This window comes from Girardinichthys multiradiatus, chromosome 8, assembly GCF_021462225.1.
Source record: "Girardinichthys multiradiatus isolate DD_20200921_A chromosome 8, DD_fGirMul_XY1, whole genome shotgun sequence".
In the NCBI taxonomy this organism is placed as follows: Eukaryota; Metazoa; Chordata; class Actinopteri; order Cyprinodontiformes; family Goodeidae; genus Girardinichthys; species Girardinichthys multiradiatus.
Window position 1 is genome coordinate 24978269 of NC_061801.1, and position 20640 is coordinate 24998908.

The 20640-nt window shown below is 38.4% G+C and overlaps 2 protein-coding genes across 2 annotated transcripts; both read right to left on the minus strand.

Moving 5' to 3' along the window:
- Positions 1-567: 567 nt before the first annotated feature.
- On the minus strand, positions 568-14016 carry taok3b (TAO kinase 3b). The gene is made up of 8 exons (XM_047371726.1): positions 13260-14016; positions 10470-10706; positions 10203-10331; positions 9897-10100; positions 8192-8431; positions 7891-8103; positions 7564-7746; positions 568-2972 (listed from the first exon to the last, which is right to left on the minus strand). The coding sequence occupies exons 2-8, from the start codon at positions 10653-10655 to the stop codon at positions 2811-2813; spliced, it is 1317 nt and encodes a 438-aa protein (XP_047227682.1). The 5' UTR covers positions 10656-10706; positions 13260-14016; the 3' UTR covers positions 568-2810.
- Positions 14017-17146: 3130 nt separating this feature from the next.
- LOC124872781 (heat shock protein beta-1-like) lies at positions 17147-19157 on the minus strand. The gene is made up of 3 exons (XM_047373112.1): positions 18587-19157; positions 18388-18451; positions 17147-17659 (listed from the first exon to the last, which is right to left on the minus strand). Exons 1-3 carry the CDS (start codon positions 18975-18977, stop codon positions 17503-17505), a joined length of 612 nt encoding a protein of 203 aa, XP_047229068.1. The 5' UTR covers positions 18978-19157; the 3' UTR covers positions 17147-17502.
- Positions 19158-20640: the final 1483 nt, after the last annotated feature.

Consider the following 20640-nt stretch of genomic DNA (forward strand, 5'->3'; position numbering starts at 1 on the left):
CAATATGGTTTCAGCACAGGAAGGCATGTTTTGGTTGCCAAACCACAGAGTACCTGAGAATAGGCAGGGAAAGTCGAAGCGCCTCAACCGTGTCAGCATTGCTTCAGGTAAAGGCTCACCACTCTTCATGCCATCCTACGGGGCTTTCCATTTGCCACGGGGGATAAAAGTGGGGTGATGGTGGTAAGGAGGTAGATGATTGCTGCAGATGTCTGTCTCAGAGGTTGACAGTTCAAGGAAACTACAGTAGAATTCCTGCCAATGTGTCGAGAAAAACTCATATTTGACATTTAAATCGAGCAACATCTCACTGAAAAGAAAGTGAGCTTTAAAAAAAACCTCTGCAGTCCAGTTCCCTCTCACCTCTTGTTCCGATGTTTATGTTTCTGATTCTCTGGTTATTTCTGATTCACATTTATGTTTGTTAAATATAGAAAACACCAAATGCATCAATGTAGGTCACGGCGGTCATTTCCCACCACAAAAAGAGGCATTGCAAAGAAATTAAACCACACACACTGAGGATTTCTCTGTGTTAAGAAGCAGGATGCTGAGTGTCAAGACTCCTTTTTCTGTTTTCAACAAAATCTCTTTTATTTTGACTTCGAACTGCACAGGAAATGGTGAATAAAATTCTTTAGGAAAGTCCCCTTTATTCTAACTAAATACATCTTTCTAATAACCTAAAATGTACACAAATTGTAAGGTCTGCTGTTCTGAAGCTCTCAGGCAAACATGCTCGAGCACCCCAAATAAGTTTTTCTTTATGGATCCATTGTCCACAAAGCTTCAGTTGATAAGCGACCAGACACACAAAAAAAACGGTTTACTGCATATGAGACACAGTTTCTACAAATTTCAGAAAGTTCATTAAAAATCAAGTTTGGCCATTTAAACTTCAGAACTCAGTCGGGTCGGACAAGAGCAGTCAGGTTCTATTGCCATCAGAAACTGAATGTTATTAGATTCCTCCTGTTAAAGTACTCTGTGAATTTAGGGGACATCTTCCAGCTTTCCAGCCCGCCTTGTGAGGAACTAATACAAGTAATAGAAGCTTTTGCTGTGGAGAGAAATAAAACTAAAAAGACCAATTTAGACAATGCTGAAAAAGTGACCTGTGATGAAATAGCATTTTTTACACATATAATTCATTATTTGAGAAATTTGCTGCATTAAGTGCTTCTAATAGGTCACAACTCTTTGAAAAACCAATTGTGTTTTTACTCAGAAGGGGTTGCAAAATGCTTACGAACATTTGTGAAAATCAATCGTTCTCCAAAAATAAAACAAACAAAAAAAAAAGACAACAAGGCTAAAGGTGGTATTACAAATTAAGCACCAAAAATCATCTTTCCATTCACCATGAATGGAACAATTGTGCAACTTGTTCAATGACTATAATGAACATGGTGGAAAATATTGAAATCATCAGCCACAAATTGTTCAAATGCAGTCCAGACCCACATGTTTGCAGAGTCTCCGATCTCTGAAAGATCATCACAGAGAAATAATAAGAAGTCTGTGGTTTCATTCACCAGTATTTTTACAATCTGAAAGTCTAATGGTCTGACTTAGCAATATACTGAACTATTGTATGACCATTTCTCAACATTATAAAAAAAGAAGCAAAATCTTTATCGTTAAGCTCTGTAATCAGGAATAGACCAGCGTCTCTGTATATTCTAGCTATGTTCTCATGTACAAATATTCATATCAAAAATTATACAGCACAGATCTCACCATTTTTCCTTTACAAGATTAGTGAACAATTAAATGATTCACAAATTTAGACGAACCCAAAAAAAGACAACAACAACAAAAAAAATGGTGCTGGCCTAAGTCAGTTAAAATATTGATATTACGAGCACTTAACTCAAACCTGCTTCAGACGCAACTCAAATAAAGGCATATGTGAAAACAAAATCTTTTCAAATATGGCGTTTATATCTCGTATCGATAGGCTTAAAAAAAAAAAAAAAATGCTTTGACCACTTATTTACAAACAGCTAAAATCTCTGACAGATTCATGCTTCACTTCACAACCTGAATTTGTCCTTAAAGTGCATGCAATAATAAGCAGTTTGAGAGAGTGGGATCTTGAGTTGTGAGAGGATTAAACAGGTCGATCGAGTTGCTGCCAATTAAATCTACATACTGATAAATGAAATCTGTTTGAAAAGTGAGAGACCACACTATACTGTATGAGTAAGCACACTGTGAATGTGTGACCAGTAGGAGAAGGAAATCCTGTAAAAAAGACAAATTTGAGGAAACCCCCAGTGACCCCCCGTACAGTAATATTCACATTCAGTAATTTAAATTAAATGATTAGAGCAAAATTATATAATAATTAAAAAGAAATAAAAGCAGCTTTGCACTACGGGGGAGTCCGCAGTTCACATTCCACAATGTCCCTCCATGTAACGCATATTAAGCATCATATGAACATGATGGGTTTCTAATTAAACATATCAAAGTGCCCATTTTACTAAAATTTCCTGATTTATTCAATTCATACCAAAAAAGAGGAAATGGCATGGAGGAAAGAGTCTGTTAGCTGAACACACTGAGTTACACTAAGTTTGCTTGTTAACGGACGTGTTTAAGGATTCCTCTGTTTTGCTTTCTCCCTGCGAGTGTCACAGCAAAAGCAAAACATCCTCTGTTCGAAGATGCAATATCTGAAGTGAGAGAGAGAAGAAGAGTAGCAGAGAAAGTTATCCAGTTTTGTCACCATGGATGCAGCAAAACTGCCGAGTGGATATGAGACGGGCACGGATGTGTTGTCCTTTAAAAAGATAGATCCGCTTTCATCTGTTGTCTTCTTTAGGGAAGTCCAGAGATCCAAGGCTTCCGAAACCCAGGCTCCGACTCTCTGAGTCAAAAGCGCAGAGTTCTCTGTCCTGACGTTCTAGCAGGTGCTTGATCCTTTCGGTTCGCTCCTTCTGAAGGGCAGCCAGTTCCTCTTCAATCTGTAACCAGCATGGTTGGTATTTTGTTACATGAAAGGTAAAATGTAAGCCTATTTAAGAGACGGAAAGCATGAAGTTAAAACTATTCCTGTCCCTCGCAGATTTAGAGTTAAAATGATTTTCACTTAACCAAGAAGTTTGTTTCTGATAGTATTTAAGAGGATGTAAAGGATGTAAAAGGGGTATACAATCTTTATTTAATAAAAAAATTATCTGTTATAATTTTTATTTTAAAAAAAAGCCTGTAGAAAATTATTCCTACCATTCCTAATAATCATTGGAGAAATCTTTACTAGCAAAGCAGAAATCATACCCTTCTTATAATTGCTAAACTAAAAGGTTACTTTAGATCTAAATCTACCTGGGGTAGGAATGAATTTAAAAAAATCTGAGGGATTTTTTTCAGAAACTTTTCTGACTCAAAAAGACCCTGGCCCTCAACATTGGATGTACATCTTTATATTTGGGCTGGCTGCCAATCTGTCACAATATTGACAAAACCAACTATTTTCTTGAAAGAAACCTCTCTAACAGGGATATGTCACAAAAAGAACACAGAAAACATGTTTGCTACAAAAATCTTCAATGAGCTCCGTGGAAGTAAACAATCCTAGTAGTAGGTGAGATGAAATCCCTCCACACTAATTTGAAGAGACTTTTGAGGGACAAACGACGTGTTGTTTTCAGAAAACTAACTGTAAACTTACTCATAGAGTATGAATGGTGTGACATATGATGTCTTTGGAACGAAATATCGACCCTCACAAGAAAAACACGGACTGATCATGTGAGACTTGCACATCCACTTGTACAGTTACTGCATGGCTCTTGAATATGTCGGCTATTTTGATGACATATTTGTCCGGAAAAATCGAAGTACTAATATCTGTGCACTTTAGAGTAACAAAGTTGGTCATTTTGATGTCTACTTCAAATAGTCATTAATCATGGACAGTATCACATGCTGACTGGGCTTGCCACAGTGTTCTTTTAAATCTTGGGGTAGGGTGACGGTTTTTTAGGTCTCCAAACCCTGATTGACAAATTCTGAATTGAGAAGCGTTAATATTGAAGAACAGCTTCAAACATTAAGTATATTCTCATACAGTATAAAGAGCTATCATAAATATGTCCTGCTAACAGTTTTACTACATTTGTTCATACACTGTTTAGCCAGACATTATTTTTGCATACAGTAGTATGTTTGTATTTTTCCATGAGCAAAAACCTGGGCCTAAGCAATAGGTTCCTACCACCAGAGATTTAAAGCAAGTAATTCCTGCAGGATAATGGAGAGAGGGTGAACTTCGCACACAATTGTTACAGAGTGTGAACTCATTTCATAAAATAGTCACATCTTGATCACTGCTACATATTAAGTAGCAAGACTTTCTAAAATGTTTTTTTCTTAAGCTCATCAAACATTTTTCTTAAGCTCATCAAACATTATAAAAAACATTTTCAAGAGTCTGACACTGTTATATATATATATATATATATATATATATATATATATATATATATATATATATATAAATCAATCAAACACTGACTAATTTTGACTGATTAAGATAAGTCAGATTTATATTTTGGACTGTGAGATGTGTTTTGAGGCTTATTGTTTGTCTTTGAGCCAGTTTTCAAATTGCCTGAGACTTTTCCAAGTGCTATATGATTTATTTTTGTAATCTTAACAGCAGGGCTAACAAAGCATCTTCAAAATGTATGGTCACGTTGAGTATTTTGTTTCTTAGATATGACTTCCCCAGTTCTCTTTCCTTTGCGTGGTTCCTCTTTTTGGAACTCTGATTCCACATTTTTGCAATCATGTTGCTAATAGGACATTTGAAGCGTACAGTCATATTCTGTTAAAGTATTAATTTATGTCATTCATTATTCTAATGTTTCGATGGCTATAGTTTTTTTTTGCAGCTATAGACCTAAAGTAATCACATTCTTTATGTCTCAGACTGTGGAAACAATATTGCTCATTTGTCTTTTAAATTATGCTTTTGGGGGTGGCACAGTGGGTAGAGCAGGCTCACCATGTGCAGAGGCTATAGTCCTTGACACGGTTGTCCTGGGTTCAGTTCGCAGCTGCATGTCTTCCCCTTCTCTCTCCACTCTCTTTCCTGTCAAACTACTGTTCAATAAAGGTCCATTTTGACTGAATTTTAATCTTTGGATCATTATAAAACCTCAATTCTCTCCTATTTTAGCAGTTCTGCTGCTCATTGCAGGAGTTCCTGGGCTAGTTCAATTCAGAGTTGTTGGACTGATGCCCTTAAAAGCACATCTAGAATGCTTTGATTTACAGAAGACTTCAGGGTTACCTTAAAGGCTGCAAAATGTTCAGGTCCTGTGGATAGAAAACAAGCCCAAACCATCAGGCCACCACCTCCGTGCATCACAGTTGGGATGAATGTCTGTTCTAATGGTGCAATTTGTTTTTCTGGATTTAAAATGCAACCTCACCCTATAGATTTTAAGAATAAGCTCTTTGGTATTTTATGTGCGTTGCAAAGTCTGACTTCAGTGATAACTATCAGAGAGACAGTCACAGTTTGCATCTCCCAACATGCAAACTATGATTCTAGTTACAAGAACTGACATTGTTAAAAATGCTTTCCTAAATGGAGATTTTTAAAATCTCTGTTAAGAATGTATCAACAACCCATCTGGAAAGTATTCACAGCACTGCACTTTTTCCACATTTAATTATGTTACAGACTTATTCCAAATGGTATCAAATTCATCTCTTTCCTCAAAATTCTACACACAATACCTCATTATGACAAAGCAAAAACAGTTAGTTTGATATTGTTGCAAATTTATTACAAAGAGAAAGCTAGGAAATCACAATACCACCTACTGGCACACCATAAGTATTAAGGCATTTTCAATTGGAATCCCAGAGTCCATGTAGATTTGAAAAAGCAGAATGGAGAAAAAGATATTAGACTTTGAAAAAGCTGTACTGTCAGCAAGGCTTGAGTTAGCAGACTCTGGATGGCTGGTTTACTTTTTTATGTCCTACGGAAGTAGAGAGAGTGTACATTGTCTTTTACTCATTATGTTGTTACATAAATAATAAATGTAAGCTTGATTTGGATAAATACAGATTATGGATACTTGTTTTTAAGACAAACTGTGGATCAGATTTTTTCCCCCTGGTTTAATACATAGAACAATTAAAATTAAAGTGAGATCATTCTTCCTGTTTACACAACAGCTAAATATTTTTGCTTAAATCCACAGACTAAGATCATCAGCTGATTCACAGAACAGCTAAGTATTGTGTCTCTCAAAAATGTACTGTTAAACGGTCATATTTTTGTGACTTAAAAAACTACTTAATAAATGATTTAAAACATTTTCAAATTTTAATGCGACATACTTAACAATTCAACTGAAAAACAAGTAAATAAGTTACCTTTTAGCTTTCAGTCTTCATGCATGAACACCTGGCATCAGTTATAATAATCTGATAAATCTAAAAGAAGCTGTCAAAGAAGGATTTTCCTGACATTTGGTTATTTGGTTATTTGCATCCAAAGCCATCGTTTGCAGAGCTGTTACAAAGGAGCAAATTAGACTTATTTTGCAGTCAGCAAGAGAGCACAAACAAAATTTAACATTATTATATTTACACCCTGGTGCACTGAAAATGGTCATTAATAACTAAAGAAAAAATCGGAAAATAGCAATATAATAATAACTAGATGTTTTTGTAAAATTAATTTGAAGATCAGATGGAAACAGGTCAGAAAGCCTACTAAGAGACCGGTAGCAACGCTAAAAAAGCTGCCAGGATTCCTGTTAAGCACTGGTTGTGTTCTGCTTGTGACATACTTGTCCAATAATCTCCATATGTCTGGTCTAATGAGTGGGCTTGACAAATTTCAACCAAAGAAGACAATGCTGACACTAAAAAGGCTCTTTATTCATTTAAAGGTCTGCAACTTTTGCAACTAAGATATATAAACTTTTTATGTTTTATCATTTCCACAACAGATTTGTTTGTTTTTCAGTTAAATTGTTCAGGATATATGTCATATTAAAGCTGGGACAAAAATTTTAAATTATTTACTATCACAAAAACCTGGCATTTTGACAGGGATGTGTAGACTTTTCTGGCCCACTGTATTTTATGCGTCTTCTTATACAAACATTTTTATGTACATGTCCAAAATGAATTTTTTTTAAGAGTTCCTGTTGATGTAGTAAATCCCTGGTCATAGAAAATGGACAAAATGATACCATCACTATTTTGTAGCCATCCCGCTTGTGTGGATTTGATCAATAAAATCAATCATTTAGATATTTTTTGTAATTACTGTATACATGTTTTTTTGCAGCCAGCTTGGAAAATGTTATATACACTGTTCTATAAAGCTGGAGAAATGCTGTTATAGCACCACCTGCATCATATTCAACTGCAACTACAGGACACCCACAACCACACATCATGGTTCACATTTAAAGCCCCAATAAATTCTTTAGGGGAAGACTTTCTAAGACCTTTGCTGCTAAATTAATATCAGCATGTAAGATAATTTTATGAAGTATATTACTACTGCTCTGATCTTACCTTCTGTTCAAGGTGTGCTCTCCGAATGGAAACCTTCTGCTCAAGTTTTTGCAGCTCTCGCTCATGTTGGGTCTCCATCTGTGACTTGGTTTTTTTCTGGTAGGCATCCAGGAGTTCCATCTCTTGTTTCAGCTGCTGCTTCAGAGCTTGGACCTCACCTTCCTGCTCTGCTTCTAATCGCATCTGGAAAATGAAACAATTGCAAACAAATAAGTGGGAGATGTTTATTGTCAAGCCTTCGCTATCAAACAACTGGCCAATAACTGGGCAAAATGAAGAGTAATGCTGCTCTTGAAATTCAAACATGTGACTTCATAATCTTTATACCGCTTGTGAGGCCATTAATTCGTTGATGCTCTGTTCGTACTGCTCTGCCAGTACTGCCAGCTTCCGTGTCTGTTCCTCCTTCAGGTTCTTCAGGATTGTTTTATGGTCACCTTTGGGAGAAACTTCCAGCTGATGGTTCCTAAGAGCCTTGTACTGCTTGTTCTGAACCTTACAAGTATCCTGAAACTGTTTTTTAATCTGCATCTCCAGGCTCTGTGCAAGGTACAGAAGGTGTAAATCACAATGAATAACATGTACATGAAACTAAAAAATAAAGAAGTAAACAGAATTTTTTTAACACCTTAAGGTTTCTGGGCTGCTGTCGCTGCTCCAGGGTGTGTTTTCTGTGTAGTTCTGTCTGTCGTCGGCTGTTGTACTCCTCCTGGTTTTCTAGCTCGGTCTGGTGCTGCAGCCTCAGGAGTTCCAGACGCAGCTTCTGTAGCATCTGTAGCTGCCTGTGCTCCAGGTCCTGGGTGGACTCGTCCTGCCGGATCATCAGGGCGTGCTCCATCTCCTTCTGGGTCCTCTTCTTGTTCAGCTCCTGAAACAAGGTGATTGAGTGCAGTTTTGCATCTTATGTATCTTGGTGTATATGCTTGTTTATTCATTTATTTAATATCTGCAATAAATTTTGAGAGCAGAACTTTATTGCTGCAATTTTTTGCCAGTTTTAAAATCAGCTATTTGTTTTTCAGGAGCAGTTTTTGGGCCAGATTGACAGATGCTTCACTGAACAAACAACTTCAGGAAAATACTGAGACCAAGTCAGCTCCCCAAGCAAACCTGTAGTTCCTAAATGTTTCACCTTCCAAATCACACAATAACAGCATAAGAGATTTTCCTATCCATTGAGTACACAGACATTACTAGTAAGTCAATTAAACAGGGGTATAATAACAACACAAACTGCATCCATAAACAATATATGTTTTTAATCATTTTGCAAGAACAGTTTGTTATGTACTGTGGAAACTTTGGCATGAACATGATTTTACCATCAATTATCAATTTATTTTAAAATGAGAAGAGGATCTCAAGACTCCAAATGTGTTAATTTGTAGCCCTAAGTGGTGCCCAGACCACAACTTCAGGAACTAGTGTTTTAAACCATTCCTAAATCAGCTTTGTAGTATGACAAGGAGTGTTGTTCTGCTGTAAGAGACCTCAATTGACAGCAAATACTGCTTCACAGAAGGGGTAAAGCTGGTTAGGAGATTTGTTTAGGTAGATGAAACATTGAAATATCAGCCACATAAAACACAGAAGCAGTGGTTTCCCAGAAGCACAGAATTCCCCAACTCCTGCAGTGCATTCACAAGGCATTTTGGCTCGATATATTTTCAAGCACATCCAGATTCAGCCATCCATTTTATGAAAACCAAAGTTTGATACATCATACAGGCCACCCTATTTCACTGGTAAACTTTCGATGCTGAGTTTGAACCATTAATAGCAGCCAGAGACCAGCATAAGCATCCCAACAGATCTGCAGCTATGCTTTATCTTGCAAAACAAACTAAGATACAATGAAATTCACCCTTAATTTTCTTAACAGTTTAATCCACAACGACTATCCTGGAATGGACAACACATGCCGGCCTTCCCTCACTATTTGTATCAATGAGCTGCTAGGCAACCTGTCACAGAATAACCATTTTTTTCTGAACTACTTTTAGAAGCTCCTGACCACTTCGGCATGGAAACATCACATAGGAGGTGCAGCTATGTTAACCACATCAACAGACAAAAAGGCCACCTAAAATGGTATAGCAGTACCTGTGGTTGGAGAGAACAACCTGTGAAGGGTAACAGAGAGATCTTATCCTGTGTACCACAATAAAGTAAACAGAAAAGTCAAGAAATCCCCAAGAAACAGCTTGATCTGGTTATTTCATGGAACCCTGTTTAAAACAAATTATCTGAAAACAAAATGACTTGCCCTAAAACACCAACAGCCTTCATAGTCTTCATAGTATGTGGTGCACAATAACAGAAAATCACAATACCTCCCTTATCTGCTCCTGTTCAAACTCGTGCCGTCTTATCAGACTCCGGCGTTTAAGGGCCCGACAGCTGCGGTCATAGACAAGCCTCTGCTGGGCCAGCAGGTGAGCTTCCTCCTCAGCCTGGGAGTGCTGCATTGTTTCTTTGTACCTGGACAGTCGTTCCTGTTTCTCCTCCTTGGTTGAACAAGCGTCCTCGTTCATCTCCTGCAAACAAAGCACAAACAGGATTAAAGGTTGAAAATGTTAAAGCTATCTTTGACAGAATTCATGCATAACTTCAAGAACACATCTGCTGGTGATAGTTACATCCTTGATCTTGTCTTTGGAAAGCCTGTATTCCTTCTTCTGGTCCTCCAAGAAACCGGTCAGCTCTTTCTTTTGTTGAGCAACAATCTGTTGCTGTATTCTCCTTTCCTCTGCTGCAACAGATTTCATCTGCAACAGACAATTTAACAATCACTCTAATAATCACTCCTTCGTGCCTGAGTTTACATGTTTGTAAAGACATAAATGAGCCTTAACTCATTCCTTAGTTTCCCAATCATTCCTAACTAAATACTGTTAAAGCTTTACCTCTTTATCCGTTTGAGCAACGTGGCGTTTGGCCAGCCGTTCTAGCTCAATGTAAGTGTTGTTCGCATGAGTTTCTAATTCCTTCTGCAGCCTGAGCATGTGCTCATCCATCTCGGCCTTTAGCCTGTTCTCCAGGGCGATCAGCTGCTTCTGGTGCTGTCGCCGCATGCGCTTATACCCAGACATCTGCTCCCGCAGCTCAAAGTCCTGCTCATGCTCCTGGATCTACCTGATGCCCTAGACAGGAGAACGCAGGATGGGAAAGAAGCTGAGCAGGCAGAAAGGAGCCACAACTAGGCAGACAAAGGCACAATAAAAACTTAGAAACATAAATATCACATTCACCTTAAAAAAATAAAGATAAGTGAGCAATAACCTAGTTCCATAAGTAGGCACACCCTTAAACTAATGCTTTGTTGAAGCAAATTTTGATTAAACTTCAGCTTTCAGTATTCTTTGGTAGATGTCAATCAGCATCTCATCTTTTGCCCACTCCAACTGGAAAAGTTCTCAAAATATATTAGTTTGTGAGGGCATCTCTTGTTCACAGTCCTTTTCAGGTGGTCCCACAGATTTTCTTTTGAATTTGGTTCTAAATTAAAGCTACGCCTTTCAAAAAATTTACTTTCCCAGCCTCCGTTTCTAGTTACGGTCTCATCTTTTCCTCAATTTGTTTTTTTGTATCCTTCTCCTGATTGATACCTTTATGCAATGGGATCCTTGTGATACTTTGTAACCTATTTGCAAACTATGGCTTTAGCTAAAAGAAGCAAATAGGCAAATGTGATAAAAATCCTACTAGGACAGCTAAACTTTGTTTTAGGTCCGATTCACTATAGTTGATGGCAGGAGAGACCTCAAGAAGACTAATAGCTGAAGGTTAATTAAAATGTGCTTTAGCAAAGTTTAGCAAAAGTAGTTTTTGCACACTTATGCAAAAAAATTTATGTGAGGTTATTGGACTATAATGATCTATTTACATTAATGTAACTGTATGATGTTTAAAAAAATGATATGCTTCATCAGGCTTTTATTTGGTTTGTAACTGGCGCAAAAACAAGAACTCACCCTTACAAACTTTATGAGCTGGTTAACAGGACATCATTACCGCTACAAGAAAATCTTAGGGTTTGGACAAGAAATTATTTCCAGAACACAGTTAATTTGGATTTATTCCTCTTCCTGAGCAGTTGTCCCTAATGTGACTAATTTGAATTAAGTCTTTAAATTAGTGTGTGGGATTTTCTTGAGTCTTGAGCATTTGTTTTGTAGTGATTATTGAGTTTATTTTAGCTTTCCTTTCTTGTCAATGTTTTAACAGTGCATTCGAAAAGTTTGCATACTCTAAAAGGTTTTCCACTCTTTGTCACATTACAGCATCATACTTCAATACATTTTATTAGGATGTTAATGTGATGGAACAACACACAGCAGGAAAACAATTGATGGTTTTCAAAATGTTTTGAAAAGAAGAATTTGAAAAGTGTGGCATGCTTATAGTATTCTGCCCCTTTTACCTCAAAATAAAATCCAATGCAACCCACTGCCTTCAGAAGTCACCTAATTACTAAAAAGAGTCCTCCTGCATGTAATTTAACCTTTGTATAAATAAAGCTGTTATATGAAGGTCTCAAAGGTTTGTTATTATTGAACAGTGCCATGAACACCAAGGAACAAAGCAGAGAGGTCAGGGAAACAGGTATGGAGAAGTTTAAAGCTAGGTTAGGTCATAGAACAATATCCCAAGGTTTTAACATCTCAGAGTGCACTTCCATTCATCATCCAAAAATGGAAAATGTAGGGCACAACTGCAAAGCTACCAAGGTCATGGCTGTCCACCTAAACTGTAAGCTGGGCAAGGAGAACATTACTGAAAAGAGCAGAGGAATAGCTCTACAATGATTCATAGCTCAATGGGGAGTATCTGTTGACAGGACAACTATTGGCCAAATTCTGTCCATATCTGGCCTTTAGAAAAATGGCAAAAAGAAAGCAGTTTGTTTTCTCTAACTCTTAGGTACACTGTTGTTGAGAGAAAGCCAAAAGAAGTGTTGTTTAAAGTCACAGCAAACATATGAAAGAAAGTGTTTGGGTTAGATGAGACTTTTTTTTGCCTTCATGCAAAACAGTATTTGTGGCAGAAAACTAACCCTGACCACACCACAGTGACAAGGTGGTGGCAGCATCATGCTGTGGGGATAGTTTTTTTTAGCAGGGACAGAGAAGCTGGTCAAATGGGACCATAGAAAGCGCTGAATCTATGGTGATCCTGCAACCTTCAGCTAGAACTACCTAAATCAAATGGATAATGTATTTGGGGACTGCTGTTAGAGTCATACCCCAAAATCTACAGATCTACAGGGAGCTGAACAGTAATATATTTCAACAGGTTTTTCCTTTAATACAATAAAGAAATATGGTGTCTGTTCTATTGATTAGAATCCACTTTTAATGCAGAACTTTGTTTCGAATGGAAAGTTTGATGAAAAACTATTATAGTAAACTACGAATAGTGGGAATTTTTAAAATTACACCTATTACATTTTTTGTTTTTTTTTAAACCCCAAACGATTGCGACCAGAGACATCAGGCAGGTTTTTGTACATAAATATGCGATCCACACACATAAAAGCAGAGGCAGAGGGGTAGCTAAAGATGGGGAAAAAATGACATCCATTAACTAGAGCTGGTTGCCATGACTACAGATGTACAGCTGAGAACACAGCTGTACATCTGTGTTCTCGCACACGAATTTTCATGCAAACGGCGGAGCTCGGGCGCGCAGCGTACCAAAGGTGCTGATTTGATGGTGGTGATGTGTTCACAGATCTGGCAGTCAAGAGACCGACTCTGGTTAGATGTAGGCCGCAGCTCTGGCCTGGCGTCCCCGTGCACGGCCTCATCCCTCACGCAAGCATGGTCCTGCAGGGGGGGAGGAAAAGGAGGAGATGGTGGAGCTGGGTTCTTCCCAGGCCCTCCGCGCTCGTTGTTCCCGCTGGAGCTGCTGTCAGTGCCGAATCTCCCCGAAAGCAGCACGCATCCAGCGTTAAATGCATCCTTTCCCCTGCTTGCTCCCCGGCTACTGCGTGCAAGTCCTTCCTATGAGAGAAAATGGCATTGCCAAACCAGTTGCAGGCAACACCGAAAGGGGCAGCCTCTGGATGTAGTCGTTCTATCAGGCGTCCTCCTCTTGGAAAACAGGAGAAATCCAACGGCTCCGCTGGATGAGGGCGAATTATGCAATGCCTACCATTGATAATCAGAAATATACCTCAGAGACGTATCTTCCTGACACTCTTTTCCGTTTCAAAATGCAGAGGATATTTGGGAGGAAAAATGGTTTCCCTGTCTTCCAGTGATCGAATGTGGTACCATGTTGAAAAACAGTTGATTCAGATAAGGCACATCAAAACATGATTTTTCCACGGTTGTGGCGTTCAATGATCCGCTTGTATTCCACTCGAATTTCTGCCCTACATTTACAGCGCACTTGGTCATGGTAGGTGGTTCTGGTGCCTTCTATTCATCTCTTTCCTCTGTCCCTTTCCTACACTCCCCCTTCCTTTAAAGAGACACAACAGTACAGGCACATCTCAACAAGGCTGAGGTAATTTCTAAAGGGATGTAATCTTTTTCCTTTTTTTATTTTACTATCATCATCATTTCTGTAATGTCAGAAGAATAATACCCCACAATGTAAGGGATCTGCAATATAAAACAAATTTATTACATATTTTATAATGTAACACGTTTTTTTTCTTTTTCTTAAAGGTAAAATTGGAATGTCTGGAGCCTCAACTATTGTTTGAAGACTTGAATTATAAAGGAAGGAACTAGAATAACCTACAATATTTGATGACTTAAAAAGAAAGTGTCTGGATAATACAATCATATGGGAATCATGGACTCAAAGATTAAAATGAACAGGGAGGTAATTGTCTTTATGATTTATTACATTTACGCATTCCCACTTATAGACTATTTATCGTACTCGTTGTGTCCCACTTTATCCGGGACAGGGTCACGGGGGCAGCAGACTCAGTAGAGACACCCAGACGTCCCTCGCTCCAGACACTTCCTCCAGCTCCTCCGGAGGGAGCCCAACGCGTTCCCAGGCCAGCCGAGACACAGAGTCCCTCCAGCGTGTCCTGGGCCGTCCCCTGGGCCTCCTCCCGGTGGGACGTGCCTAGAACACCTCCCGAGGAAGGCGTCCAGGAGGCGTCCGGTATAGATGCCCGAGCCACCTCACCTGGCTCCTCTCGATGTGGAGGAGCAGCAGCTTTACTCCGAGCTCCTCACCCTATCTCTAAGGGAGTGCCCGGCCACCCTACGGAGGAAGCTTATTTCAGCAGCTTGTATCCGAGATCTCGTTCTTTTGGTCATGACCCAAAGTTCATGGCCATAGGTAAGGGTAGGAACGTAGACCGGCCGGTAAATCGAGAGCTTCGCTTTTCGGCTCAGCTCTCTCTTCACCACAATGGCCCGGCACTGTGCCAGGGGGCATAATGGGGGGCATAATGGGGGGAGACTATTTATCATTAATCTTTTCTACCTTTGCTCGTATCAGTCTGTATTGTCGGTAACAGCATAAAAGATTTCACCATGGTGGCTGATGATCTCCATAATTAAACTTACATCCTCAGCAACCCCTCCAACACAATCCTTACAACCGCAATCTGCTGAAATGTTTACCTTATAGCACAAATCCAAAAATAGATCATGAACATGATTTGTGAAACAATGAGCAATGGGATTTTGAAACGGTTGCTGTTCTAACTTCCTATAACAGTTCGCTGTGCTGCAGTTCCAGCACTACCTTCTCTGTCAACAGGAACAAGTAGAGATTTAGTTTTAGTTGTGTTGTTTTAGCCCTTGACCTCTTTTGTAGCAGGTCTTCTGTAACAGCCCTGTGACTTTGTCTCTTTCTGTGCAATATCATAATTTGAGAAAAATTTAAACATGTTTGGATAGCATTCATTTACTGTACAGTAAATGTGCATAACATTATGACCTGACCAGTTGAGGAATGGTCTAGACTAGACTCCTGAAAACTGTTGTCATATTCGGTGCCCAGATATTGGCAGTAGACACCTTCTGTAACTGTTGTGGTGCAGCCTACATGGATTTAATTATTATTTTTGTGTCCACCACATCGCACGGATGTTCGTCTGATTGAGATCTACTGAAGTTGCTGGTCATATTAACACCTCCGAATGGTTGTGCTCCTCAACCCATTTCTGAACTATTTTTGTGTTGTGGTGCATAATCCAGACCAGAGTGACAAGGGTTGATAACTAGTTTTCAGCAATGGTCAAAACTGCAATGCACTGTGTATTCTGAAATATTTCTATAAGAACCTCTTCAGCAATTGATGCGCAGTTGGACCACCCAATGTTCCTCCCATGCATCAGTAAGCCTTACAACCATGACCCTGTCTGCAAAATCACTCCTTCTCCCTCCTCTGACCACTTTCAGTAGATACTGATCACTCCAGACCAGAAACATAAGAGCTGCAACTTTGGACCCCAGTGTGTTCTGATGCTGTTGTCTAGTCATCACAATTTGGTCCTTACCCGACTCACTCATATCCTTGAACATTTTTTCTAATTCTCTAACAAATCATTTCTTAGAAAAAATTTTCACATGCTGCCCAAGATATTTGATCCACTAGCATGTGCAATAATAAAGGAGTAATCAGTAATATTCACTTTACCTGTAAGTAGTCATGATATTAGGCATGATTTGTGTAAATGGGTGTCAGTGCTAACACTTGTTGGTGTCAAAGGTCATTCGAGGGAAAGCATCAAAAAGGACCACATAATTACCACCTCAAAAACATTTTACCATACCTCCAGGAAAATATTTGATCTCCTGGAAAACACCTCACTTCATAGAACACAACCTGCCTCCTAGAAAACACCTTACCTCCTACTTAAAAAACATTACCTCTTAGAAATACATTTTACATTCTAGGAAACACATCTAATTTGCCAGAAAAAGCATCTAAAATATGTTTTGTAATACCACAAATAAAAACCACCTGCTACTACTTAAGAATCTGTGAAAAACCCCTGGCACATTGCTCTCTAGAAAACATGATTTGTGCAAAAATGAAAATATATATTACAATATATTATAGGTATGTGTGGTTGTAACCTAAATTTTTATTTACATTAATTATTTCTCATTAGATGGTACTAAATAGGACAATAACATTTCGAACAGTTTTAAAACAGAATCCTTTCCAATTTTGCTTGCAAACAGCAATGTAGTATCCATTTTTACCACTAGATGTCAGTATTGTCTGAATAATGTATAAAAAGTGAAGAGTGAAAGTGAAATGTCTAAGATTTCTACGTACGGATGTTTCTTGATGTCTAAACGTGGATGAATAGGGAGTTTGGACTGATTTAATGGGCTAATCAAGTTTGACTTTTAATATCTTCTTATACGCTAAAATTGGACTGGACTTATAGGCCTTCAACATATTTGTCAAGGCTAAATAAAATAAAGGACCGGCCAACATTTAATAGCCATATCAAGTCAATGGATTGTTTGAAGTGGCTAATTTCATACATGTAGAGCAGCCAACAGAGAGAACGTTATATATGACCAGAAATAACTTTATTATTTGCAAAAAAAAAAAAAAAAAAACAGAATACAAACACACTAAAACATAGTTATTAAACTGTTGTATTTATTTTTGCCATTGCCAAAGTTATTTTATCACACTTGTAGATTATATGATATCATGGCAGCATTATGAAGATGATTCACCTTAACAGAATGGCTGAAGAATTCAGAAAACTAACCTGTGCTAAAATCTGTTTTTGTGCTTCAGAGAAGAAAGGTTTGGGATGTGTTCATCTGACTTTAAAAACAAAAGTTTCATATTAATCTACAGAAGCCGATAAACTACAATATATAACGTAAGCAAACTTACTAAATAATCATAAAAAAAGATGCAACAATTTAGTTTCCCTTTCTCTATGTCTGCCACAAAAATGCTACATCACACAGTTGGGTCTTTTGTTCACTTCTCACCGTCTTCTGTCTGTTTGATCTGAACTGGGACAACAATCTCGCTACTCGGGTTGCTGACAGATGTGCCAGAGACGGGAGTCTCTACGGAAAGGACTCCATCAGACAGCGCTGAATTGATGTGTCTCAAATCAGCTCCCTGTGGCAACCTTAAATAAGTAGAGACAGTTTGTCATACATAACAAGCAGAAATACTTTATATTTGGTGAGATCTGTTGAGTTTTTATTTTTTCAACGTGTAGTGGTGGCACCAAAGGGGGCCAGGAAGGGCAAAAGTCAGCAATTTATTTATTTATGTATTTATTTATATGTCCATTTTTACAAAGTGGCACACTTTGTGTTATGTAATCAGTTAAGCCAAAAATAATTGAAAACCCTGACAATTATTTTTATTCAATGCCTAAACTTTGTTTCTGATATAGGAAATGAAGTATAACCTATACATTTTGAAAACAATAAAAATAAATCTGCTGTTTTTATTGGCATTTTATTTTTTTAAATGGCATGTCAAAAATGATTTATACCATTCTCAAATAGCAGTAGAAAAATATTTGCAGTTATTTGCAGCATACAAACTATTCTTATAATTACTAACCAGCTTTTTTGTATGTTTCAACTGTTGTATTGATGATTTTTCTTTGGTGATAAGCTCTAAGTCTTTAGGCTTTGACACTCCTCTATTTAATCGATCTAATCTTTATCTCCCTGCTAATAAGCCACTGAAGCTCTTAACCCTCTGTATTTTTATCCACCTCTATCAGTCTCTACAGGTTGCTTTTTTTTTCGTAATTAACATGGCAACAATCATGTATCAGGGACAGACATAAATCTGTTTAATGTTTGAAATACTCTACCCTTATGCAGTCAGACGACTTACTTATATTTACGGTTGAAGCACCTGGAAACCACTCCATGCTCATCCTGCCTCTCTTTATGAGTTCCTTGACAACAAAACAGTTTTTATAGAATATCAGTGAGTAAAATCCACAAAATGCAAATAATGACCTATTATTTTATTTTTGCACAAGTTTCCTCAGAAAATTCACTGTAAATCCATTTAGAACAATGTACCATACCTGATATTTGCAAGTACCCATCCTTGGTTGTGATTGTTATCTCATCTGGTGAAAAGTGACTGACATCTAGGCTAATTTTCCAGCTGTTCTGCCCGGTTTGGATCTCTGACACACCACTCGTCAGGTGTCTTAACTTCTTCTGGTCCTGCTCACTGTGGTGACGGCCGGTGAACGGAGGTAGAAGTGGGGACTGAGTGTAACCCGGCCAGGAAAAAGAAGTTAGCCTCTTCTTTGCCCAGTCAAGCCAGTCGAGGTCAATGGGTTCCAGCAAAGGAGGGAGCCCGAAATCTTGAGCAAAGATGCGGCTTGGCTGAGTCCAGTTCGGGAAAGGTTCCCAGCTCACATCTCTGCGGAAGATGGGCCGGGGTAAAATTTTGTTTTGCTCATCCATATCCTCGAAAATAAGCTCAGGGCGAATGAAAACGGATGTTTGAAGTCCAATTCCTGTAGCTCCAACCCTGACAAGTGTGCAGGCAGAACCACAGAACAATGGAGCAGCTGTAGTTTATTGCTCACATGTAACAACAAGTGAGGAGGAGGTCTGAGGAAAAAACTACCCTTAGGTCTGCAATGCTGAACACACACACTATATATGCAATGTAGCACTTGCACAGCAGAAAGTGTGATGTAAGAGATGTGAATCACTTGGTATACAATGAGTCTACGTGATGCTCCTCTGTTGCCCCGGGACATGGAGGGGACAATGTTGATTATTTGTATTTATTACTCTTGACTCCTACTGTAATGACTCTGGAAGCAGCAAGCAGCCTGTTAATTCAGCTGTGGCCTCTGCAGTCTTGTCACATACTGGTGCTCTTTGTCCACAGAAACCACTGCAGTCTGTTATGTAGGAGAACAAGTCACACAGCAAACAAACGAGTTACTTCCAGTCACTAAGCTAAAGACTGAACTAAAAAGAACAAAATAACATCATGGCAAATAGGTTAGACAGAGAACCCTAACACAGAGTTAAAGACTTGTTTACCAGGAGGACAATCTGATGGATGGAGGGATTGTTGAATTAAGGTGGCGGTGAGGAATTTCACAGCTGCATCTTTGTGGGTGACAAGTTATGTAGCAACCATCTGGGAGATAAATCTCACCTTTGGAGAGGGCGTTATTTATTGGTGAGGTAATATCTAAAGCTTTCTCAGTTACGCTCAAAGGTTAAGTCAGATAAACAGTGAGTATTTATCTGGTGAACACATGCAGTAAAACAAAGTGCTGAGGATGAGATTTTTTTAATTCTTCGAAATTTTACTTAACCAGCCATGTGTGTTTGTGTAATGTAGTGTTTTCAACTTTTAGTTCACTTTGAACTAAGAGAAACTTCACTAAAAATTCATGTTTGCAAACCTTACAGAATGCATGACTTTACGGTTAAGACTACTTGAAGCCTGCTCCTTTTTGTAAGTTTGTAAGTTGAGTCTGTTATTTTCTGGCGTGAAATAACAGCTTGTACTGTAAAGTTATGGTGGCAGAAGCTCTATCTTCTTTTAAAGGTCTCATCTCACCATTATACACATCAGTCTTAATGTTTTGTTTATGAAAGGGAAAAAAACAGCTGAACACTCGCCTAGGCTTGCCAATCGGGGCACCACAACAAGAGGAAGATCTAGTAGACTGGCATGAGGATCGTATCATCAGCGTACAAGGATATCCTGTTCTCCAATTGTCCTGGTTGTATTTTCTAGAGATCTGCATGTTTTAGATTGATTTCAAAAATCCTAAGGCCTTAAAAAAGACCTCTTGCTAATTATGTGCTATGCCAGGATATCCTTGGATGGTTGCATTTTAATGTGTCAAAACTGTTTTGATGGCAAAAGGGAGACCAAACGTATATAGAGGCAGATTTACTGACAATGTGCATAGATTATGTATATATACACCAGTATTACGAGCCTACACAAAATCCAGAGTTAAAAATGAACCCTTATTGAATGCTTATGGTGCCTCAATGCTTTGCTGGATCTCATACTAGTGCAAGAAAAAAAAATAACAACACCTCTGGTCAGTCCATAAGTTATGTTCAGTTATCAGCTGCCAGACAAAAT

Excerpts from the sequence above, each read along its gene's own strand:
- taok3b (XM_047371726.1), bottom strand. The coding sequence starts at position 10,655 with ATGTCTGGGTATAAGCGCATGCGGCGACAGCACCAGAAGCAGCTGATC. Across the intron at positions 7,747-7,890 it reads AATTAATGGCCTCACAAGCG|ATGCGATTAGAAGCAGAGCA; the intron begins GTATAAAGATTA and ends TTCATTTTCCAG. Across the intron at positions 2,973-7,563 it reads GAGCACACCTTGAACAGAAG|ATTGAAGAGGAACTGGCTGC; the intron begins GTAAGATCAGAG and ends TGCTGGTTACAG.
- LOC124872781 (XM_047373112.1), bottom strand. The coding sequence starts at position 18,977 with ATGGATGAGCAAAACAAAATTTTACCCCGGCCCATCTTCCGCAGAGAT. Across the intron at positions 18,452-18,586 it reads TGGGTACTTGCAAATATCAG|GAACTCATAAAGAGAGGCAG; the intron begins GTATGGTACATT and ends TTTGTTGTCAAG. Across the intron at positions 17,660-18,387 it reads TGCTTCAACCGTAAATATAA|GTTGCCACAGGGAGCTGATT; the intron begins GTAAGTCGTCTG and ends TACTTATTTAAG.